The following is a 21,682-nucleotide window of genomic DNA, read 5'->3' on the forward strand; positions in this document are numbered from 1 at the left end:
TTTGGGAGAAAAGTAACGCCGAGAGCGAAAGAGAAAACCAAGTTTTTTAGATGCAGAGGAAGCAATATTTGTAATGTGCTTGTGCCACGAGAGATTAGAAGTCAGGGTAATCCCCAAAAGAGATATATCATTTTGCCTAGAAATCGGAGTGTCACTAAAGATAAGCATAGGAGCAGAAGAATCCTTTTTGCGAGATATAAGACAAGATTGAGTTTTAGAAGGGTTGAAATCAACTAAGTTGTCTTTGCCCCACTGGAGAATTACCTGAAGATCGGCATTTAAGGAATTGGCAGCAGATTTTCGAGAACTTGAAGCTGATTGAGCTGGACAAGGTTTCTCAAAATGGAAAGTTGAATGCAATGTGCTATCATCGGCAAAACTATGGATAGGATTTCCAGTCAATGGGAGAAGGTCATTGATATACAAGAGGAAAAGAGTGGGGGAAAGAACTGAACCTTGGGGGACACCGGTATTAGTGGAGAAGTTAGAAGACAGAGAGCCATCTACCATCACCCTCAGTGAACGATCAGAGAGAAAACTGGATAACCAATTACTAAAAACAGTTGGCAAACCATAAGATGGAAGCTTGTTTAGAAGACCTTTATGCCAAACACGATCAAAAGCCTTTGAGATGTCAAGAGCAACTACTTGTGTTTCACCGAACCTTTCCATTGAATTAGTCCATAAATGGGTAACACAAGCCAGAATATCACCAGTGGATCGACACTGACAGAATCCATACTGGCGATCGTTGATCAGACGGAAGGTTTCTAGGTAGTTTAAGAGTTGGCGGTTAATTGATTTCTCCATTACTTTAGAAAGAGTAGAAGTAATTGCAATGGGACGATAATTGGGTGGGAGGGATTTGTCACCCTTTTTAGGAACTGGCTGGATATGAGCAAATTTCCAAGCAGAAGGAAAAACACCTTTGGAATAAGAAAGTGAAAAAAGGCGGCAAAGAATAGGAGTAAGTTCAGGAGCACAGGTTTTGAGAACAAGTGGAGAAATACCATCAGGACCTGGAGCTTTCTTAGCATCAAGATTCATCAAAATCCTTCTGATATCCTTTTGACGGAAGACCACAGGAGGCATTGAATGGAGCGTGTTAGGAATGGTGGGAGGTGTTTTACCAAGATCATTAATACATGAGCTGGAAGAAAAATGGGATGCTAGCAGGTCAGCTTTATCCTTGGCTGAAGTGACAACAGAACCATCTGGTTTGGACAGAGGTGGGAGCAGAGATGGGCAAAAGTTGCGGCCAATAGCTTTGGCAAGAGACCAGAATGCTCGGCTACCATTAGGGCAAGAAGCAAGTTTTCTACTCTTAGCCTGTTCAAACTCTAGTTTGGACTGATTAATAACTGCTTTACAATTGTTACGAGCTTTGGTGTAGGCAGAAAATGAAACTGAAGAATTAGAAACAAGCCAATTACGATATGCAACATTCTTCTCTTGGACAGCCTTAGCACATTTATTGGAAAACCAAGGTTTAGATAAAGGACGAGATTTTAAAGTGGAGTGTGGGATAAAGGATTCCATTCCTGCAAGAATAATTTCACTGACACGATCTGAGCAAACGTTGACATCAGAAGTTTTGAAACAGTAATCAGACCAAGGAAAAGAAGAAAAGAAGTCACGCAGGTCATCCCATGTTGCATTCTTGTAATGCCAAACAATACGAGTTTGGGAATAGCCATGAGATAAAGGTTCCATTGGAGAAGAGACAATCACCAAGTTGTGATCTGAAGTGCCTAAAGGACCTCTCACTTCAACCTTGTACTTAGAAGGGTTGTTTGTGAGAAAAAGATCAAGCGTATTAGCTGAATGATTAGGATTGTCCGGTATTCTTGTAGGTAAATGAACAATCTGTGCTAGGTCATTAGTAATTGCAAAAGCCTCAGCATCTCGACCTGCTGGGTCGGTGTGACTAGAAAATGGAAGCCAGCTGTAGTTGTGAACGTTAAAATCACCAAGGAAAATTACCTCACTGTTAGGAAAGTTGGACTGGAGAAAGTCAAGTTGCAAAGAGAGGAAGTCAAAGAGCTCCAAGTGATTAGTGGAGTTGGGAGAACGGTAGAGACAACAGATGAATTTTACACAATGAGGTAGAGAGATTTTAAGCCAGAGAAGATCAAAGAGAGGAGATTCCAAATTGCCAAGTCTCTGACAGGGAATATCAGAACAGACATATGCACAAGTACCACCTTTGAGGCGAAAGGAATCATACAGCAAATAATTTGGACATCTGAGATGAGCTGTAGTTGAATCAACTGATAACTGAGATTCAGTCAGAAAAAGTACATGGGGTTTGGAAGACTGCAAGTGGAAATGGACATCGCTGAGATTAGAATTGAGACCACGTATATTTGTGAAATGAATTAGGAAGTCCTTGGGAGGTTTAGATCTTTTCGCAGATAAGCTTGCTCTATTATTTTGACAATTCATGGTGTATTCAATAGTAAGAAAAAGTTGGTGGGACATGCTGTATGAAGTAATGAAATTTTTAGATATGGCGTACATGTGGTAAGAATATACCCAGATCCTTGACATAACGTGGCCTCGACAATGCTCCCCGCATACACACTACTCGGACTCCCTCCAGTCACTATCTGGCAGGGTAGAGGTAGCAAGATTATAAAGTAGCTGATCTGGAAGCTTCCTAGAGAGTTACCAGTAGGTTCAGTCCGGTGTACTAACTAGAGGCCGGCCTGCGAACACCGTTTTAGAGCTGTACCCTCGAAATGTAAGGAATATTGGATCTCGCCACGACATTCATCATAACCTCAAAAATCATCAATCATACTGCATGATGGAAGAGATAGGGAAGGGTTGGCCGGAACTTAGCTCTAGAGATTAAACATGGGTTCCACCTAGTACTGTGCTTGGGTTGGAGGTTGAGAAGACGAAAGAAGATATTTGTTGACATTGGACTTGAACTTCTGTAGACTGTAATTTTCAGGAAATATGTATGAAGGAAGGTTGTTCCAGAAAACGGTAGTTGAATGAATAAACGAGGAAGATGAAAAGTTGGTTCTGTGAGTTTGAAGTTGGACAGTAAATGGACATTGGCTGGTGGCAGCATGTGTTCGGAATGTTTTTAAAGAGAGAGCGGGAATTATAGAAGCCAATTCAGAAGAATATTGCCCATGGAAGTATCTGTAGAAGAGGCATGCAGCAGAAACAGTATGTCTATGGGAGAGCGAGTGGAGAGACTCTGTTAGAGATAAATCATTAATTAACCTAACTTCTGAATGGAATCAAGAAGCATAAGAGAGGTTTTGGGGGCACCATCCCAGATGCGGGAACAATATTCCATGGCAGGGTGGATTTGAAATTTATACAGAGTGAGCAGCTGTTTCGAAGAAAAGTAATGCCGAGAGCGAAAGAGAAAACCAAGTTTTTTAGATGCAGAGGAAGCAATATTTGTAATGTGCTTGTGCCAAGAGAGGTTAGAAGTCACGGTAATCCCCAAAAGAGGTATATCATTTTGCCTAGAAATCAGAGTGTCACTAAAGATAAGCATAGGAGCAGAAGAATCCTTTTTGCGAGATATAAGACAAGACTGGTTTTAGAAGGGTTGAAATCAACTAAGTTGTCTTTGCTCCACTGGAGAATTACCTGAAGATTGGCATTTAAGGAATTGGCAGAAGATTTTCAAGAAGTTGAAGCTGATTGAGCAGTACAAGGTTTCTCAAAATGGAAAGTGGAATGCAATGTGCTATCATCGGCAAAATTATGGAGAGGATTTCCAGTCAATGGAAGAAGGTCATTAATATACAAGAGGAAAAGAGCGGGGGAAAGAACTGAACCTAGGGGGCCACCAGCATTAGTGAAGAAGTTAGAAGACAGAGAACCATCTACCATCACCCTCAGTGAGCGATCAGAGAGAAAAATTGGATAACCAATTACTAAAAACAGTTGGCAAACCATAAGATGGAAGCGTGTTTAGAAGACTTTTATGCCAAACACGATCAAAAGCCTTTGAGATGTCAAGAGCAACTACTTGTGTTTCACCTAACCTTTCCATTGAATTAGTCCATAAATGGGTAACATAAGCCAGAATATCACCAGTCGATCGACACTGATGGAATCCATACTTGCGATCATTGATCAGATGGAAGGTTTCTAGGTAGTTTAAGAGTTGGCGGTAAATTGATTTCTTCATTACTTTAGAAAGAGTAGAAGTAATTGCAATGGGATGATAATTGGATGGGAGGGATTTGTCACACTTTTTAGGAACTGGCTGGATATGAGCAAATTTCCAAGCAGAAGGAAAAACACCTTTGGAATAAGAAAGTGAAAAAAGGCTGCAAAGAATAGGAGTAAGTTCAGGAGCACAGGTTTTGAGAACAAGTGGAGAAATACCATTGAGACCTGGAGCTTTCTTACCATCAAGATTCGTCAAAATCCTTCTGACATCCTTTTGACGGAAGACCACAGGAGGCTGTTGTTGTTATTTGGTTTTTAGGAGCATTAGCAACTAAGACCATATTGCTCCGGTGATATGCGGTGGTCATTCTCTGACCTTTCTGCATCCTCCGTATTTGGTGGTCACGGGCTCGAACCCCGGTCTAATCAAGAAGCGTGTGCTATGCACTGCTGCTGCTGCCCACCTGGCTACGGAGGTGCCAACCACTGGAGGCATTGAATGGAGTGTGTTGGGAATGGTCGGAGGTGTTTTACCAAGATCATTAATACATGAGTTAGAAGAAAAATGGGATGCTAGCAGGTCAGCTTTATCCTTGGCTGAAGTGACAACAGAACCATCTGGTTTGGACAGAGGTGGGAGCAGAGATGGGCAAAAGTTGTGTGTCAATAGCTTTGGCAAGAGACCAGAATGCTCGGCTACCATTAGGGCAAGAAACAAGTTTTCTACTCTTAGCCTGTTCAAACTCTAGTTTGGACTGATTAATAACTGTTTTACAATTGTTGCGAGCTTTGGTGTAGGCAGAAAATGAAACTAGAGAATTAGAAACAAGCCAATTACAATATGCAACATTCTTCTCTTGAACAGCCTTAGCACATTTATTGGAAACCAAGGTTTAGATAAAGGATGAGATTTTAAAGTGGAATGTGGGATAAAGGATTCCATTCCTGCAAGAATAATTTCACTGACATGATCTGAGCAAACGTTGACATCAGAAGTTTTGAAACTGTAATCCGACCAAGGAAAAGAAGAAAAGAAGTCTCGCAGGTCATCCCATTTTGCATTCTTGTAATGCCAAACAACAGTAGGTTGGGAATAGCCATGAGATAAAGTTTCCATTGGAGAAGAGACAATCACCAAGTTGTGATCTGAGGTGTCTAAAGGACCACTCACTTCAACTGTGTACTCAGAAGGGTTGTTTGTGAGAAAAAGATCAAGCGTGTTGGCTGTATGGTTAGGATTGTCCAGTATTCTTGAAGGTGAATGAATAATCTGTGCAAAAGCCTCAGCATCTCGACCAGCTAGATGGTGCGACTAGAAAACGGAACCCAGCTGGAGTTGTGAACAGGTAAATCACCAAGGAAAAATACCTCACTGTTAGGAAAGTTGGACTGGAGAAAGTCAAGTTGCATAGAGTGGAAGTCAAAGGGCTCCAAGTGATTAGTGGAATTGGGAGAACAGTAGAGACAACAGATGAATTTGACACAATGAGGTAGAGAGATTTTAAGCTGGAGAAGATGGAAGAGAGGAAATTCCAAATTACTAAGTCTCTGACAATATCAGAACGGACATATGCACAAGTACCACCTTTGAGGCGAAAGGAATCATACAGCGAATAATTTGGGCATCTGAGATGAGCAGTAGTTGAATCAACCGGTAACTGAGATTTTGTCAGAAAAGTACATGGGGTTTGGCAGACTGCAAGTGGAAATGGACATCGTTGAGATTAGAATTGAGACCACGTATATTTGTGAAATGAATTAGGAATTGTTTCGGAGGTTTAGATCTTTTCGCAGATAAGCTTGCTCTATTAGTTTGACAATTCATGGTGTATTCTATAGTAAGAAAAAGTGGGGGGGGGACATGCTGTATGAAGTAATGAAATTTTTGGATATGGCGTACATATGGTAAGAATATACCCACATCCTTGACATAATGTGGCCTCGACAATGCTCGCCACATACACACTACTCGGACTCCCTCCTGTCACTATCTGGCAGAGTAGAGGTAGCAAGATTATACACTAGCTGATCCGGAAGCCTCCTAGAGAGTTACCAATAGGTTCGGTCCGGTGTACTAACTAGCAGCTGGCCTGTGAACACTGTTTTAGAGCTGTACCCTCGAAATGTAAGGAATATTGGATCTCGCCACGATGTTCATCATAACCTCAAAAGTCATCAATCATACTGCATGATGGAAGAGATAGGGAAGGGTTGATCGGAACTTAGCTCTAGAGACTAAACATGGGTTCCACCACTTCAAGCCTCCAATAAGCAAAGTGGTGGTATTGCACCGGTTGATGAGAGTCATCTACCACCTATTCTGCCTGGTAACATAGAGGGTGCCACACCTCAACCCCTGCTTATGTTGGTTCACACCTGGGTTGTCACCCACCATGTACTTGTGCATGGAAGTTATACCCGGTATTAGTAATAGTCCCACCATCGTGAAGGTGCAAGCAGAGGATTTGGCTGTCACAGACTGTCCGGTCTTTGCCGAAGTTGGGTCCACTTGACTTGAGTGTCACCTGAATATCAGTTCCATCAGCGTTTCAGACTCCCAGGTTGCAAGTACAGCTTGTCTGGCATATCTGAGAGAATGTCTGTGACAACCTCAAGGACCAAGCTGTTAACTAAATCCCCCATGCATTAAGGTCTTAATATTCATGTATAAGAATGGTCATTATAGAAACAAGTAGTAATTTTATCTGGTAGTTTTTCATGAAATCTAGATTTCGTGGAAAACTACCACATAATATCCTTCTCCAACTGTATTAATCCCAGCTTCTTACCCTTTTTCTTTCTGAAAGCCGGAAATCCCGAAAGACTATATTTTTGTTGTCAATGAATGGTTTTTATTATTTTTTAGAAATATAAGTTTGTGAATCTTTCGATTTTTAAAGTGCAGGCACTTTTTTTTTTTTTTTTTTTATTTGTCAGAGTTTAATAACACTTCTAATAATTTTATAGGAAAATGAGATGAAAGCATTCAGAGATTCGCTGAAATTAGAAACAAAACTTTTGAAGCAAGAAATAGAAATGTTGCCAAGAGATAAACGAAAGGATTATTTCAGGGTCCACAGAGAACAAATGGATGTACAGCATGCAGAGAAGGTATGGAACATTTTGTTTACATTTGTTCTGATTTATTTCTTAATGTAATAGTGTAATAATAGATTTCTTAATGTAATAATAATTTCTTAATGTAATAATTCTGATTTATTTCTTAATGTAATAATAGTACAATGCCTTTCTGATAACTTGCTTTGTTAGATTATATAAGATTTTAAATATTTTTTTTGTCTCTCATACTTCGATATGCTGATGTCAGGGGGTAGAATGGTCTTTCTCTTGCTCCTGCCCCACACTAGTTATTGTTCATTACTCTGAAGGGAATTAATTACTGAATAAATTAATGGAAGAAAGTTAATATCCTTTCTCTTATTCTGCCATAACCGTTAATTTGCAGCCTAGGGATGAATTTTCTTCCAGCAAAGGGATAGTAATACAATTTCAGCCAAAACAAATAGAACAAAGGCAAATTTATTTATTCTGTAGAAGTACCAGTAGTACCAGTAGTACTGCAGAAGTACCAGAAGTACCAGTTCTTTGTTGCTTACTGTTTCTATTTATAGGGATGATGCATTCATTATCATTGGATATATTTTCTTCCTTGAGCTTGCAAATTCTGTCAAATGATATCAACCAACTTGGTTGTCAAATAGGTTTTCTAGTCAAAATTTGTGAAAATGCCATCCATTGTCTTCCAGAATGCATTACAAAGGTGGGCAGCATGTTCTCTTATTTCTGCTTGACTCAGTTCGAATTATTTGACAAACACAAAAAAAAAAAAAAAAATTCATTATTTAGTATTTTATTTATTTATTTTTTCTTATGTGTAACTCTGTTATTCTAATTCGGCTGGCACTATTCAGAATGATCAGAAATATTTCAGGTCAAAATTGATCTTTGCTGCTTAGTGTCTCTTGAACCACCCAACTGTAATTCAACAAATTGTTTGTTTTTGTGATATGGTTCTGTAATCATTTACGTTACACAAATTTAACTTTATCAAAAATTAGTATAAGCTATTTTTCATAACTTGAAGAAACTTCATAACTTCTATTTTGGGCTGGGCAAAGCAGCAAGTTCGAGACCTGCTAATTCAGTATGAAGTAGAGGATCAACAACCAGGTTACAAATACTGCCCAAACATATGAAACCATTGCTATTCCTTTCAGTGCTTTTTTGCACTTCATCAGTGAGGAACTGGCATTGACAGAAACACCTAAAGTTGAATTAGCTGCCTCTCTTTTATCAAGCTGTGCACAGCCATTTTAACCACTGGTGACAGAAATTGAGGCTTTGAGGGGAACAGGTATTCTGTGTGTTATCAGACACTCAGTCTAAAACACTGATGGATCTAATATCTTTCTATTACAGAAGATTTAGGAGAAGTCCGGTTGGCCTACCTCCCTAAAATCCACTCACGCACACCTTCTCGATGGTAAGCCCTGTTACGTCACTTAGGTGACAACGAACGTGTAGGATGGTTCTCTTCAAGACACCTGGTCAGCGTGAAGAGGAAAAGACCAAACCCTCCAGCATATGACAGCACAATGAAACAAATGGTCCTCAGTCCCCAGCAGCTTTCACTCCCCTTCTTACGGCAGCGAGAGGATCAGAGTGGAAGCAGAGGGTGCTGAGAATCTCTGGGTAGACCAGGCTGCCATGCACAGAAACTGAACTTGGCCTGTTACAACATAAGATTGCTCATCGGTGAAGACAGGATATTAGAGCTGGAAAAGGAATTATAAAGTGTGAATTGGAATATCACCGGTTTGGCTGAAAAAAGAAGAAGAAATGAATAATATTACAAGAAGAAGAAGAAATTAAATAATATAGCTAATGAAATTACGGATACCAAAATTATCTCCAACAACAAAAAATATCAAAAACCAATACAATGACTTCAGAAGCATATACACTTACGACTTTAAAAACCTTTTCACCAGCATATCTCCATATCTCATGACAATTTAATTAAAGTCCTCTTGCAATACTACCAAAATCATCAAAACATTATGAAATGCAATAAACAATATTGGCACGACCTCATTAACCTCAGTATCAAAAACAACTACATGTTTATGGGAGACAAAATTTACATACAGAATAGGGGGGTAGCTATGGGGTCTAGCAGTTCTTGCTCCATAGCTAACCTTTACCTGCATCACTTCGAAAGCAACATCAAAGAAAATATTACCTTTTACAGATATATTGAAGGCATCCTAGTAGTCAATTACGACAATTTCGACACATTAGCCCAAGAAATCTACCCTACAGATCTAACCATTGAGCGCACCAACTCAGATTGCTATCTGGGCCACACTATATAAGCTGATTCAGTTTACAGTATGTCAGTGGTGTGGCTCTGCTCTAGAGTGCTGTCTGTTCTATAGTTTATTTTTTGCTGCATAAGGACCACCGCTGTGCAAATCCTCTGCACTGGTGGATCGATCGGAGAAGGGAGCGTGAATTGGTACTTCGATCTTTTCACCATGGCGACGATTTGTATAGCGATTGAAATGCAGCGATTCCATGACCATTATTGGCCTCGTGGTCCTCTGTCGATATGGGGCATGATGGTCAGTCTATATTTATTTTAATTTATTTTGATTTTGTTATCGTTTGGTAGTTCCTTTAACCCTCTTTTGGTGATATTTCACGTCTTTCGGAACTGGTACCTCTCGGGGGGGGGGGGGGGGGGGTACCGCTAAATTATTATATAATTGGCATTATCCTAAAATTTGTATAGTTTTTATTAATCGGATTTAAAACTTGAAATTATACAAGAGTTATTGGGCTACTATTATGTCTATTCTTTTTTTCGTTCGTTTTTTTTTATTTGGGTTATTTTTATGTTAATTTTCGCTCTACAGTTTTTGCCATACTACTGGCTCATGTTTTATTTTTAATTTATAATATTGGATGGATATATATATATATATATATATATACACAGGATGTCTCACAAATATTGGTACAAACGTTTAGGAGAGGTAGGTAACATCTAAAGGAATGTGAATCGCATAGGAATCCATAACTGGAAACGTCACCGTAAGTTGGTAAACGGCACTGTTCATCAGTTCGCGAGAGGGAAAATTTCTGGTTTACTAATTCAAGCAGTAGTCGCTGCACGAAGAGCATGCATCGATATACGAACTGTGAGCTGGCAGACATGCACCTAGTGTATGGATTAGCAGAGGGCAATGGACGAGCCGCTCAATGAATTTATGGAGAACGCTTCCCAGACAGACATGTACCATCCCACCATTTGTTTGCGCATGTGCATCAAAATTTGTGCAATTATGGGTCATTTAGAGGTAACAGGAGTAGTGCGGGCAGACCACGTTCGACGCGAACTCCCGCCATTGAAGAAAGTGTGTTGAATGCTGTCCAGAATAATCCTACTACCGGCACATGTGCCGTTGCCTCTGCTTTAGGAGTGTCTCGTTGCAGTGTACAGTGTGTCTGGCATGACGATTCCTTACACCCCTTTCATCTCCAAAGGGTTCAGTTACTGCTCCCCCAAGATCATCCTGTACATGTGGCTTTTGCGCGGTGGTTTCTCCAAGAAAGTGTTCAAGACTTGAATTTTCCAGCCTGTGTTTTGTTCACGGATGAGGCTTATTTCACTCGGGAAGGCTTATTCAATCAGCACAATGCTCATGTATGGGCTAACGACAAACCACACGGTGTTCGCCCATGCGGCACAACATCGCTTCACAATAAATGTGTGGGCGGGTATGGTCGGTGACTGCTTAGTCGACCCATACCTGTTACCATCCTGCATGAACTGCACTAAATATCGGATCTTTCTTGAACAAGTTGTACCAGGGTTACTTGACGATGTTCCAACAAATGTGAGACGTAACATTTGGTTTCAACATGACGGGGCGCCTGTCCATTATGGAAGGTGTGTTCGTGACCATTTGAACAGGCGATTTGGGCGTCAATGGATTGGCTGTGGTGAACCCGTTACCTAGCCCCCACACTCACCTGATTTATCAACCCTTGATATCTTTCTGTGGGGGGGGTCCTCAAATCTATCGTGTATGAATCGCCTGTGGAGACGGAAATGGATCTCGCGTTGAGACTCGTCTGCATTGCTGCTACTGTCAAAGAAACTCTAGGTGTGTTCGACTGTGTCCGCTAATCCATGCTGCACTGGTTTCACACATGCATCACGTCTCATGGTGGAACCTTCGAGCATCTGTTGTAACATCATGAAATGCATCCATCTCCTACTCCATTGTTAATATTATGTCAAATAAATGTTTGCCACTAATTACTGTCTTGTGTGATTTCTGCTTCTTGTGCCTCTGCTACTACTCTCCCATGACGTGTCCATTTATGGGTTCCTATGCGATTCACATTCTTTAGATGTTACCTACCTCCCCTAAACGTTTGTATCAATATTTTTGAGACACCCTGTATATGAGGAATACATACATGTTATGTAACATACAGCCACTCCCCAGCTTATGTAATACTTGACTTACAGAAATTCAACTTTACGTAAGTGTTTGCCGGCCGGTGCAAACTTAAAAAAAATTGTGGGAACATATTTTGCATCCTGTAGGAATAAATGGAGATATCTTTGAAAATATTGTAATGTGAACCCAATAACACATTGTTTTTTTTTTTTTTTTTTGAAATTTTCGCTATATAACTAAGCTATTTATCTCTCTAAAAGGTTGTTTTTATAACAGAAATTGCACTACACTTTCAATGTTAATGTATGTTCCATTGTTGTTATTTTTAGGAGCATTAGCAACTAAGGCCATATTGCTCCGGGGATATGCGGTGGTCACGCATTTGAACCCCGGTCTAATCAAGAAGCATGTGCTATGCACTGCTGCTCCTGCCTACCTGGCTACGGAGGCGGCGTTCCATTGTAAGAATCAATTTTGAATGCCTTTGTAATGTTTTTCTACAGCTCTAGAGGTCATACCATAAAACAACAAAAACAATTTGCACTTTCCATTTTAATGGGCTTTTCTGTTAGTGCAATCTATTATAAATGGGTAGTAAACTCGATCTTATTGCATTTGCAATAACACCGATAGCTAAAATTCTGTGGGCTTTTACTTTACGCTATTATGGTGAAATGAGTTCCCCTTCACTGAAATCTTCAATCATATAAAAAACAAATAAATTTTCAGAATCTTCTCTTCATTTTTTTCCTATTTACTTGTTACAATGGTGAAGGGAAAGGGACTAACAGAAAGTGCAAGTGCTGGCAGTGCCAGGAAATGAAACAAATTTGATTTAGAAATGAAGTTGAAAATGATTAAGAGGTACAAAGTTTGTCATCTGTTGCACAGAATTAGGTTTTTTTTGTTGTTGGCGCATCGTCTTCTGTGATCATAATGCACCTCCCAAGGCTTTTGCACTACTCTGATCCAAGCCCGAAGCGGGATTCGAACCTATGACCTTTGGGTTGCCAGGCAGGCACTTTACCCACCTAGCTAACCCGGTCGGCAATTAGGTCTTGCTGCTTCAACAGTGAATACTATTTTAAGGGACAGTGTGCATATAAAAGAACATGTTAAAATATCAATGCACTTAAGATCAACAGTGATCACAAAACAGCATTCAGGTGCTATATTGAAGATGGAAAACTATTAATAATATGGATGGAAAATCAAATTCAGAAGCAAGTGCCCCTGAGTCCAATGGCCATTCAAGCAAAACCAAGAAATATTTATGAAAATATTAGGGATAAGTACGGCGAACTCCAAGCCAAGTTCGTGGCAAGCAATGGGTGGTTTAATAGGATCAAGCATCGCACTGGCTTCCAAAACATTAAAGTATGCTGCGAAGTCACCAGTGCTGATTCTGCAGCTGCAGAGAAATTTTGCGATGTGTTGGAGAAAGCCCCTTTTAAATCTCCACAGCCCTCAACTTCTGCAATGGGGTGTTCATCAGCTGGAGAGTTAGTATCTGGCAATGATACTCGAAAGGTAAAACTTGCTGACGTTATGCCTGTCGCCTCCCTGTTTTTGTAATTTTATAATTTTGAAATTTTGGTAATTTTTTCTGCACATGAGATAAAAAAAAAATGAATAAATAATTCTGTTTACGTGTTCGTCGAACATTTCTTTTTTTCTTAAATCAAATTTGTGAGTGCTGCATAAGTATTTAGGGAAATTCCAACTTACGTAGAGTTCCGTGGAACGCAACCCTTACTTAAGTCGGGGAGTGGCTGTACATTGAGACTATTGCAGGCAAAAGCACAGTTCTAAATTTTCAGTTCAGCGAGGATTCCCTTTCTGTATATTTTGGGAACATGGTATACCTCAAGTTATGCAATTAATAAGTACTTAGAGGGCAGTACACTAAACAAAATATTGTGGGAGGGAGAGAATTTTTTTGTTTCTAGATGAGATTTGTGGATTTTTTTTTTGTATATGTGTGTATATTTTTTTAATTAATTGTGTGTGTGTGTGTTAGTAAAAGGCATATGATGCAAGAAAGCAAGCTTATGCAGCATCAGCCAAAAAAAAAAAAAAAAAAAACCGCTCCCATTTCATCCCTTCGTTTGTTCCAAATACCTGTCCAGCTCAGCTAAATTTATTTAGACTATCAACTTCCACAACAAAAAAGGATGGAAGTCTTTTCCACCAACCAACTACCCACTGGCTAAAGGCAAACTTCTGCACATCTATCCTACATCTGTCTGTTCTCAATTTGAATTTATGCCCTCTCAGGTGATTATTCTGAGCAAGAGGAAGAATCCCATCAGCATTGAGCATGCTCAAACCATTCAAGGCTTTATACACCTCAATCAGATCACCTCGCAGGTGCCTAGCCTCTAGACACTAATTTGCAAAACTTGAGCCTTTCTTCGTAAGAGTAACCCTTTGTTCCATTCACTAATCTTGTTGCCCTTCTCTTTACTCGTTCCAACAGCTCTACATCCTTTCTAAAATGAGTTAAAAGTTAAAATGTGTGTTATATGTGCATTTCAAATTAGAATATGTTTAAAATAGCATACAAAATCAGTTAATATACTACATAAAATAATAATTGGGCATGGAAACAATTGTTGTATTCCTACTTATATAATAGTTATATTTCTGAATGATTGGTTTGACCACTTAGAAAACTTAAAATTTGCTTAATATAAAAGCTGTAAGGTATTTTAGCAGTTTTTTCAAAGGTCTGGCAGTGGAGCAAATATAGATTTACGTTAATTGTGATTGAAAAAGTCACACATAGAAGGATTAACCATAGTCAGAGATACCTGGTGGAAAATGTATTTTATTAGTATCTTCTTATTTTATCTTATTAAAGTGTTATACTTTACAGAACAACCTTGATTTGAATCATTTAGAACTCATTAGTTGGATATTTCTTAAGTTCGAAATGTTGATTGTTCTATTTAAGTGTGCTCTACATCTACATCTCTTGTGAATTTTTCAATGTTACTATTAACCAAAGCATTAGCTCTACGTATAAGAGAAAATTTTCAGCATTTTAACAAAACGCTTTTTTATTTAGCAATATTTTTTAAATTTCAGTTCCACCCATCTTAACCTTGCATCGGTGATAAAAATTAATTAGGAAAGTTAACATACACAAAAAAAAGTTGTGTGAAAACAGTCCCCATTCACTACAGTATTATTATTCAGTCAATTATTACCCACTTATCAGCAACAGCTGATTTTTTACACCATATGATAACCATAATTTCAATATTTTCCATACATATTCTTATAAGCAACTACACTGTACTGCTAGTTAGGAACTAGCAATGCATTGTTTACTTTGTTGATCTTGAATGTATCTGTAAAAATATGGATATTATTAATGTATGTTTGACATAGTACTTATTATTTTTCCACCTGAAAAAATTAACCATCCACAAAAGTTATAATTTGCAGATTTTTTTTGAAAGCAGTCATCTTTAAATGAGCATAACATTTTTCTGTTTCCAATCTTGGAACTGTGATGCTGCAACTTATATTCTCTTGGCTCTTATTTTTGTGAAAATTGCGAAAGTTTATTTTATTTTAATTGGATTTAAATTTCATAACATGCTTAAATAATGATTCAGTCTATCTTTATTTTAGGAACATGACTTTTTGGAAAGTTTGAATCAGAGGCATGACTTAGCACTTAAAAGAATAGCCGACAGTCACAGGAAACATATTGCACTGTTAGAACAAAAATTTTTAGAAGAGAAGCAAAAGCTTTTAAGAGGTAGTGATGCATTTTATTCCTGCATTTACAAATGTTCTCTATGTAAGATTATATGTATTCATATATTTTTAGTTTTCAGGGCAGTTTCTACAGAAGCATTATAAATAATAACAGATAAACTGCCAGTAGATCTGCTGACATTATACAAAGGGAATGGAATTTAATTTATATTGATTTGAAATACTGTCATTTTGATATTTTGTTTTTTTTAACCAAGCAAATGCTTCCAGTGTTGAATTGCATTTTTAAAATGTTCTTATCAGTAAAATTCATTAGAAATAGCTTGGAGAATTATTTTTCAAGAAACTGGTGCTAATGATACTATTTTTTTAATCCTGCAGTGCTAGCACCCCTAGTAAAAACAAAGATGGTAGTACTCAACCTGACAGGTCTCAATCAAATTTCTGTTTGACGTTTACTATTATTTCATCTTTTCTTAATAGATTGCATTATTTATTGTATGCAGTTTTTTAGTTTTTAATAAAAAAATTAAAAACATTACAGCTGTTAAACATAAAAATGAAATTGTTAGTCACTTCCATTTTCTGATTTCAAAAACAATTAAATACATGAAATTGGACACTTAGAAGTTATTATAGTATGTCTTAAAGTACTGTTTTATTGGACTAAATTCAAAAAAATAGCAAGGGCTTAATTTTTCAGTACTCACCTTGATCGATCTGCAATTGTTATGTTTTGAATGGCAAGAGGTGACTAGCTTTAAGGTGGTTGGTTCTTAAATTAAGGGGTGGGTAAATAGTAATTATAATGGAAATGGGAATAAAATATACACAAGGAAGTAGAAGTGCACTAACTACGTCCTTGATTGTCATTGAATTGGGTTAAATTGGGATTCTAAATAGTGGTAAGCCAATAGTCGTAACGACGGACTTTCGTTAAAAAATGTCTTCAGTTGGCAAGTTAAGTGAAAAGGGAATGCGTACTGTATTTAAGAAGGATCTTGTAATCCCGTGATGCACTTTGTTGCTTGCGGGAATCTCAGATTGGTGAGATTACAAACCGGAGAAAGATTGAAGGGGCGCTTTGCATTTATAATATTTAGATCGGAGTGGTGACGAAACCATTCGACAATGGGGGCTTCGAATTGTAAAATTTTGCAACTGTTTATTAATTTTAATATGGTAATAGCTGAATCAACTAGGGGAGTATGGTTGTTGGAGTGTGCATGTAAAGTAAGTTCAGTGCTAGATTGTCCGGTTCTGAAGCTATTGTAGTGATAGTATGCTCTAGTATTGGATGATTGGGTTGAACCGAATTTGGTTGTAGTACTACCAATGTAACAAGCGTTACAATTGTGTTGACATTTTATTAAATAAATAATGTTATTCATTTCGCTTGTTGGATATTTATGTGTTTCTTTATATTTATTGAAAAGTGATCCGAGTTTGTTATAAGTGGAAAAAATAAGAGTGATGTCTGTACCTGCAAATATTCGCTGAAATTGTCCTGCAAGATTACTATGATAAGGAAGGACAAGACATGTTTTACTATTTATGATGTGTTTTATGGGGTTATTGATATTATTTTTTGCGATGGAAATGGTATGTTGGATTAATTTTGGAGGGTAATTTCTAGCTATGAATTTTTTTGTGAGATATTGTAACTCATTGGATAGGTCGTCTTGTGAGGTGCTGAATTTAATGGCGTTGTAGATTTGGTTATAGAGAATGGATTTTTTTATGTTGACAGGGTGGTGCAATGTAAAATGTAGGAATTTCCCTGTGTGTGTATGTTTTCTATAGATCTTAGTTCCTAGTTTAGTACCTGTTTTATATATGGTGAGATTGAGAAAATTAATTTGTTTATTGGTTTCTATTTCGAGTGTGTATTTAAGTCTGTTGTGAATTGAATTGAATTTTGTAAAAAGTTTATCAATTATAGTTTTTTTTTCTGTTAAAAGTACATCATCAGCGTATCGCATGTATAACTTTATCTCGGAAGGGTAAGGTTGTAGGATTTTATTTTCAGCTGTGGCTAAGTAAATTTTGGAAAGGGGAGCAGAGATGCCCAAACCCATGGGTAACCCGAATATTTGTTGGAAGATCTGATTGTGAAATCTGAAATGCCTGGCGTCTAATAGTAGGGAGGCGAGTTCTAAAATACTCTTTATAGAAAGGGGGGTGCGATTAATGAGACTATTGTCGGAAGTTAAATATCCACGTAGGGCTTGTAAGGTGAAAGGTATATGTACGTTAGTGTATAGTGATATGACATCAAACGATGCTAGAATATCATCGTCAGCGATTATGGTGGTTTTAATTTTCTCAAAGGCTTGGTTGGTATTACTGATTTTAAATTTGGAAAACCTGGTGAGTGGAGATACAATTTTTACTAGAAATGAGGATAGGTTTGCGAAGGCGGATTTACTAAAAGAAATAATTGGTCTTAAGGGATGGCCCGGTTTATGTAGTTTGTTAATTCCAAACATATGGGGGAGAACATTGCTTCGTATGCCAATCTGCTGTAAGGTATGTAGGATGATTTCTTTATTAGACCGGAGTTTCCCAAGGATACATACATGAAATTTCAAATGTGTGCATGTACATATCATTATGCTTGTATAAATAGTTTTAAAATTTTAAAATAGATATATATTAGATAATATTATGTACCTAAATTTTCAAGTTTTTTTTAAAATTTACTTAAAATTTGAGAACCCTGAAGCACACACAATTTGAATGTTGCTGACTACAACCTAATATTTATTCTGAGTGAATATTAAACCTCCACAAACTTTAAAAAAATCTTTCATGTTTTTCTAGCGTGTGAAAAAATTACATGCAGACAAACTGGACATTGCAAATTGTATTTTTTTATCAATGTTTATTTGAAATTAGTTTATATATATATATATAAAGTGAGAAAGAGAGAGTTATTATAAAGTATATTCTATGGGTGGGGGGAGATTCAAGAAAGATTTGTATCCATCCAGAAGTAGTTGTAATAGAAAGTTTAATTTTTTTTTTTTTTTTTTTTTTTGTGTGATACCTTGAAATCTCTATAGCAACCATACAAATTTTGATTTTGATCTGACAATTGATTTTTTTTTCTTTGCCGTGCTGAATGAAGTGAAGTGCCACAGTGGACAAAGTTTAATACAGATCAGTTATTCGGTTCCTCTTTCTGCAAGGAAAACACCAAAAATAATCCACGAAGGAATGGTTGCTGTTTATGGAAGATGAGGCTGCACATGTTAGTGTCATTGCCCATTTGTATAAACAGTTCAAACATAGAAGAACCTTGGTGCATGATGAAGAAATTTCAGGATGCCCAGCAATTGCTGTAACAGAAGAGTGTTGCAAAAATTGAGGCATTAATCCTGGAAGATCACCATATTAGCATCAAAGAACTAGCTGCAGAGCTCCGAAGTAGTGTAGGGTCTGTGGAGAACATCATCCATCAACAGTTGCATATGAAGTAATGTCTGCCAGATGGGTTCTTTGACTTCTGACCCCTTACCAGAAGAAGGAAAGGGTGCAATGTGCACATGAAATGTTGTCGACATGCCAGGAAAAACTGAAATATTGCCGCATCCTGCTTATTACACCGACATTGGATTTCTTGTTTCCTGCTCTGACATCCTCTCTTTGTGGAAAACACTTTTCTGCTGCTGAATCATGGTTTCAAGGACAGTCAGAGGACTTCTACAAAACTGGCCTGCAGAAGTGTATTAAGAGGTAGAAAAAAATTTGTCATTTTTTCTGGTGACTGTTAAAAAAGTGTAATACGTGGTCTTTGTTTCAACCTGCTATCACAACTACTTCTGGGTGAATATAAATCTTTTTTGAACCCCCCCTCCCCTTGTATATCTAACTTCTTGCTTTATCATATATTCTTTATTCTTATCATTCTTCAATATGTACACTGTGATTGAAGAGATGATCCAAAAATAATGCATCTCTTATCAAATAAATAAATAATAAAGGAGAAGAAAACAGTATCTAACTTACCATAAAGAAATATCCTGCCATCTGTACAGAAATCACTGAAACAAACATGATTAAATACATTCAACTTGCTCTAAAACAAGAATTAGTTATAAAAATATTTTTGCACAAACAACTCCTTTATGAGTAAATCATGTGTTTTCATATTGTTTTGCATAAACAGTAATTTATCACTTGAAGAATAAATATTTCTCAAGTGGGAGAGAAAGTAACAGCTAGCAACAAACACAAAATAAATTGTAGCAAACATGGTAGCACTGGTTCTTCAAATAGGCCTCTGGGGTTGGGAATGTTCTGATTCATAATAACTGCAATAATACACCAAATAATGCAATAAAATAGGAATAATATAGTCTGGTCTTATACTATATGGAATAAATTATTCCAATTAAAATGATAAAATAAAATGAAGAAAATGAAGAATCAGAAAGCCCTGGGGGAAGATGAAGTTACTGTCGAGTTGTTAAAATTGGGAGGAAGAGACATAACACAAAAACTGGCAAGGCTCTTCACAAAGTGCATTAGAAAGGGTGTGATGCCTAAGCAGTGGAATAATGCAATCATAGTTTTGCTGCATAAGAAAGGAGATAAATCAGAAATCGGAAATTATAGACCAGTTAGCTTGTTATTCCACATCTACAAGTTGTTTACAAGGTTCATTACTAACAGATTAGAAAGAATACTTGATGAAAATCAACCAAAAGAGCAAGCTGGCTTTAGGACAGGATTCTCAACTATGGATCACCTTCACGTAATATCACATCTAATGGAGAAAGCAAATGAAACTCCATTATGCCTGGCATTTGTGGATTATGAAAAGGCATTTGAGTTTGTACAGAATAAGGCAATGTTTTGGGCACTGGAAAGACAAGGCATAGATACCCCATATATTATGATTTGAAGAAAATGTATGAGAACGCTTTCTCCTTTATTAGACTAGACAAAGACAGTAAGAAATTTAAAATCGAGAAAGGAGTTCGACAAGGGGAGACAATATCTTCGAAGCTGTTTACTGCTGCCCTTGAGGAAGCTTTCAGAAGATTAGACTAGTCGCAGAAAGGAGTCAATGTGAATGGACAGTACCTAAACTTTACGATTTGCAGATGACATTGTGGTCATAAGCCACGATCCCAAAGAATTAGAGGAAAATTCTTACTAACTAACAGTTAGTAAGAATTTTGGACTAAAGATGAATATGGCTAAAACAAAAGTAATGATGAACAAGTATGCCACAAAAAGGGACATAATGATTGAAGGAGCAGTAATTGAAAAGAAGGAGTCATATACTTATCTGGGACAAGTTATTAGCTGTAATAATGTTATTGTTATTATTGTTATTTGATTTTTGGGAGCATTAGCAACTAAGGCCATATTGCTCCGGGAAATGCAGTGGTCATTCCCTGACCTTTCCGCATCCTCCGTATTTTGTGGTGACAGGCTCGAACCCCGGTCTAATCAAGAAGCGTGTGCTATGCACTGCTGCTCCTTCCCACCTGGCTACAGAGGCGCCACTGCTGTAATAATGATAAATGGCTGGAAGTCAAGAGAAGAATAAATTTTGGATGGATAGTATTCAGGAAATATAGTCAGTACTGAAGAGCAATATCCCAGTTTGTCTGAAACGAAAAATAATGAACCAATGTATATTCACTACCATGACTTATGGAAGTGAAACTTGAGCACTCACCAAAAGAATGGAAGAGAAGCTGAGAACTACACAGCGAAGAATGGAATGAATTATACTGGGAATCAGACTGTTAGATAAGAAGAGAAACAACATGGATTAGGCAGCAGACTCAAGTAAAGGACATTGTTATTAAAACTAAAGAACTAAAATGGTCTTGGGTAGGACACATAGCTCGAAGACATAATGAGAGATGGACTAAGAAAATAACAGAATGGTACCCAAGAGGAGCTAGAAGAAAACCTGGAAGACAACGGTGGAGATGAATAGATGAAATTCATGAGTTTGTGAGTAGTAAATGGATGGCCATTGCACAAAACAGAAGGAACCGGAAAGTTGCTGGAGAGGCCTTCATCCTGCAGTGGATTGAAAATGGCTGATGATGATGTTATTTTTCTGATCATCTAAGATTGTTTTTAAAGTAGTGTGGCCTAGTTGTGATTTTTTATTACCCTCCTGCCCTTTCATATCATTTACAGATTTCTGACATTGTGCACTGTGTGCCTTCATTGATGTTATTTAACCCTGTTATTTTGTTCAGGTCTGGCACCTCTCCGTAGCCAGGTGGGCAGGAGCAGTAGTGTGTAGCACATGCTTCTTGATTAGACCGGGG

At 37.7% G+C, this 21,682-nt stretch overlaps 1 protein-coding gene across 2 annotated transcripts in view; it reads left to right on the forward strand.

Annotated features, from left to right (window-relative positions):
- LOC150089647 (serine/threonine-protein kinase 10-like) overlaps positions 1 to 21,682 on the forward strand; it is a 218,350-nt gene that overhangs the window by 167,961 nt on the left and 28,707 nt on the right. For both annotated transcript variants that reach the window (XM_090389579.1, XM_090389580.1), the window contains exons 16-17: positions 7,117 to 7,260; positions 15,288 to 15,417. In XM_090389579.1, coding sequence (XP_090245705.1) covers positions 7,117 to 7,260; positions 15,288 to 15,417 — 274 coding nt within the window. The remainder of the gene's footprint in view (positions 1 to 7,116; positions 7,261 to 15,287; positions 15,418 to 21,682) is intronic.

The sequence above is a fragment of the Mastigoproctus giganteus genome, chromosome 2, assembly GCF_048544385.1.
Source record: "Mastigoproctus giganteus isolate SK-2022 chromosome 2, ASM4854438v1, whole genome shotgun sequence".
Classification (NCBI taxonomy): Eukaryota; Metazoa; Arthropoda; class Arachnida; order Uropygi; family Thelyphonidae; genus Mastigoproctus; species Mastigoproctus giganteus.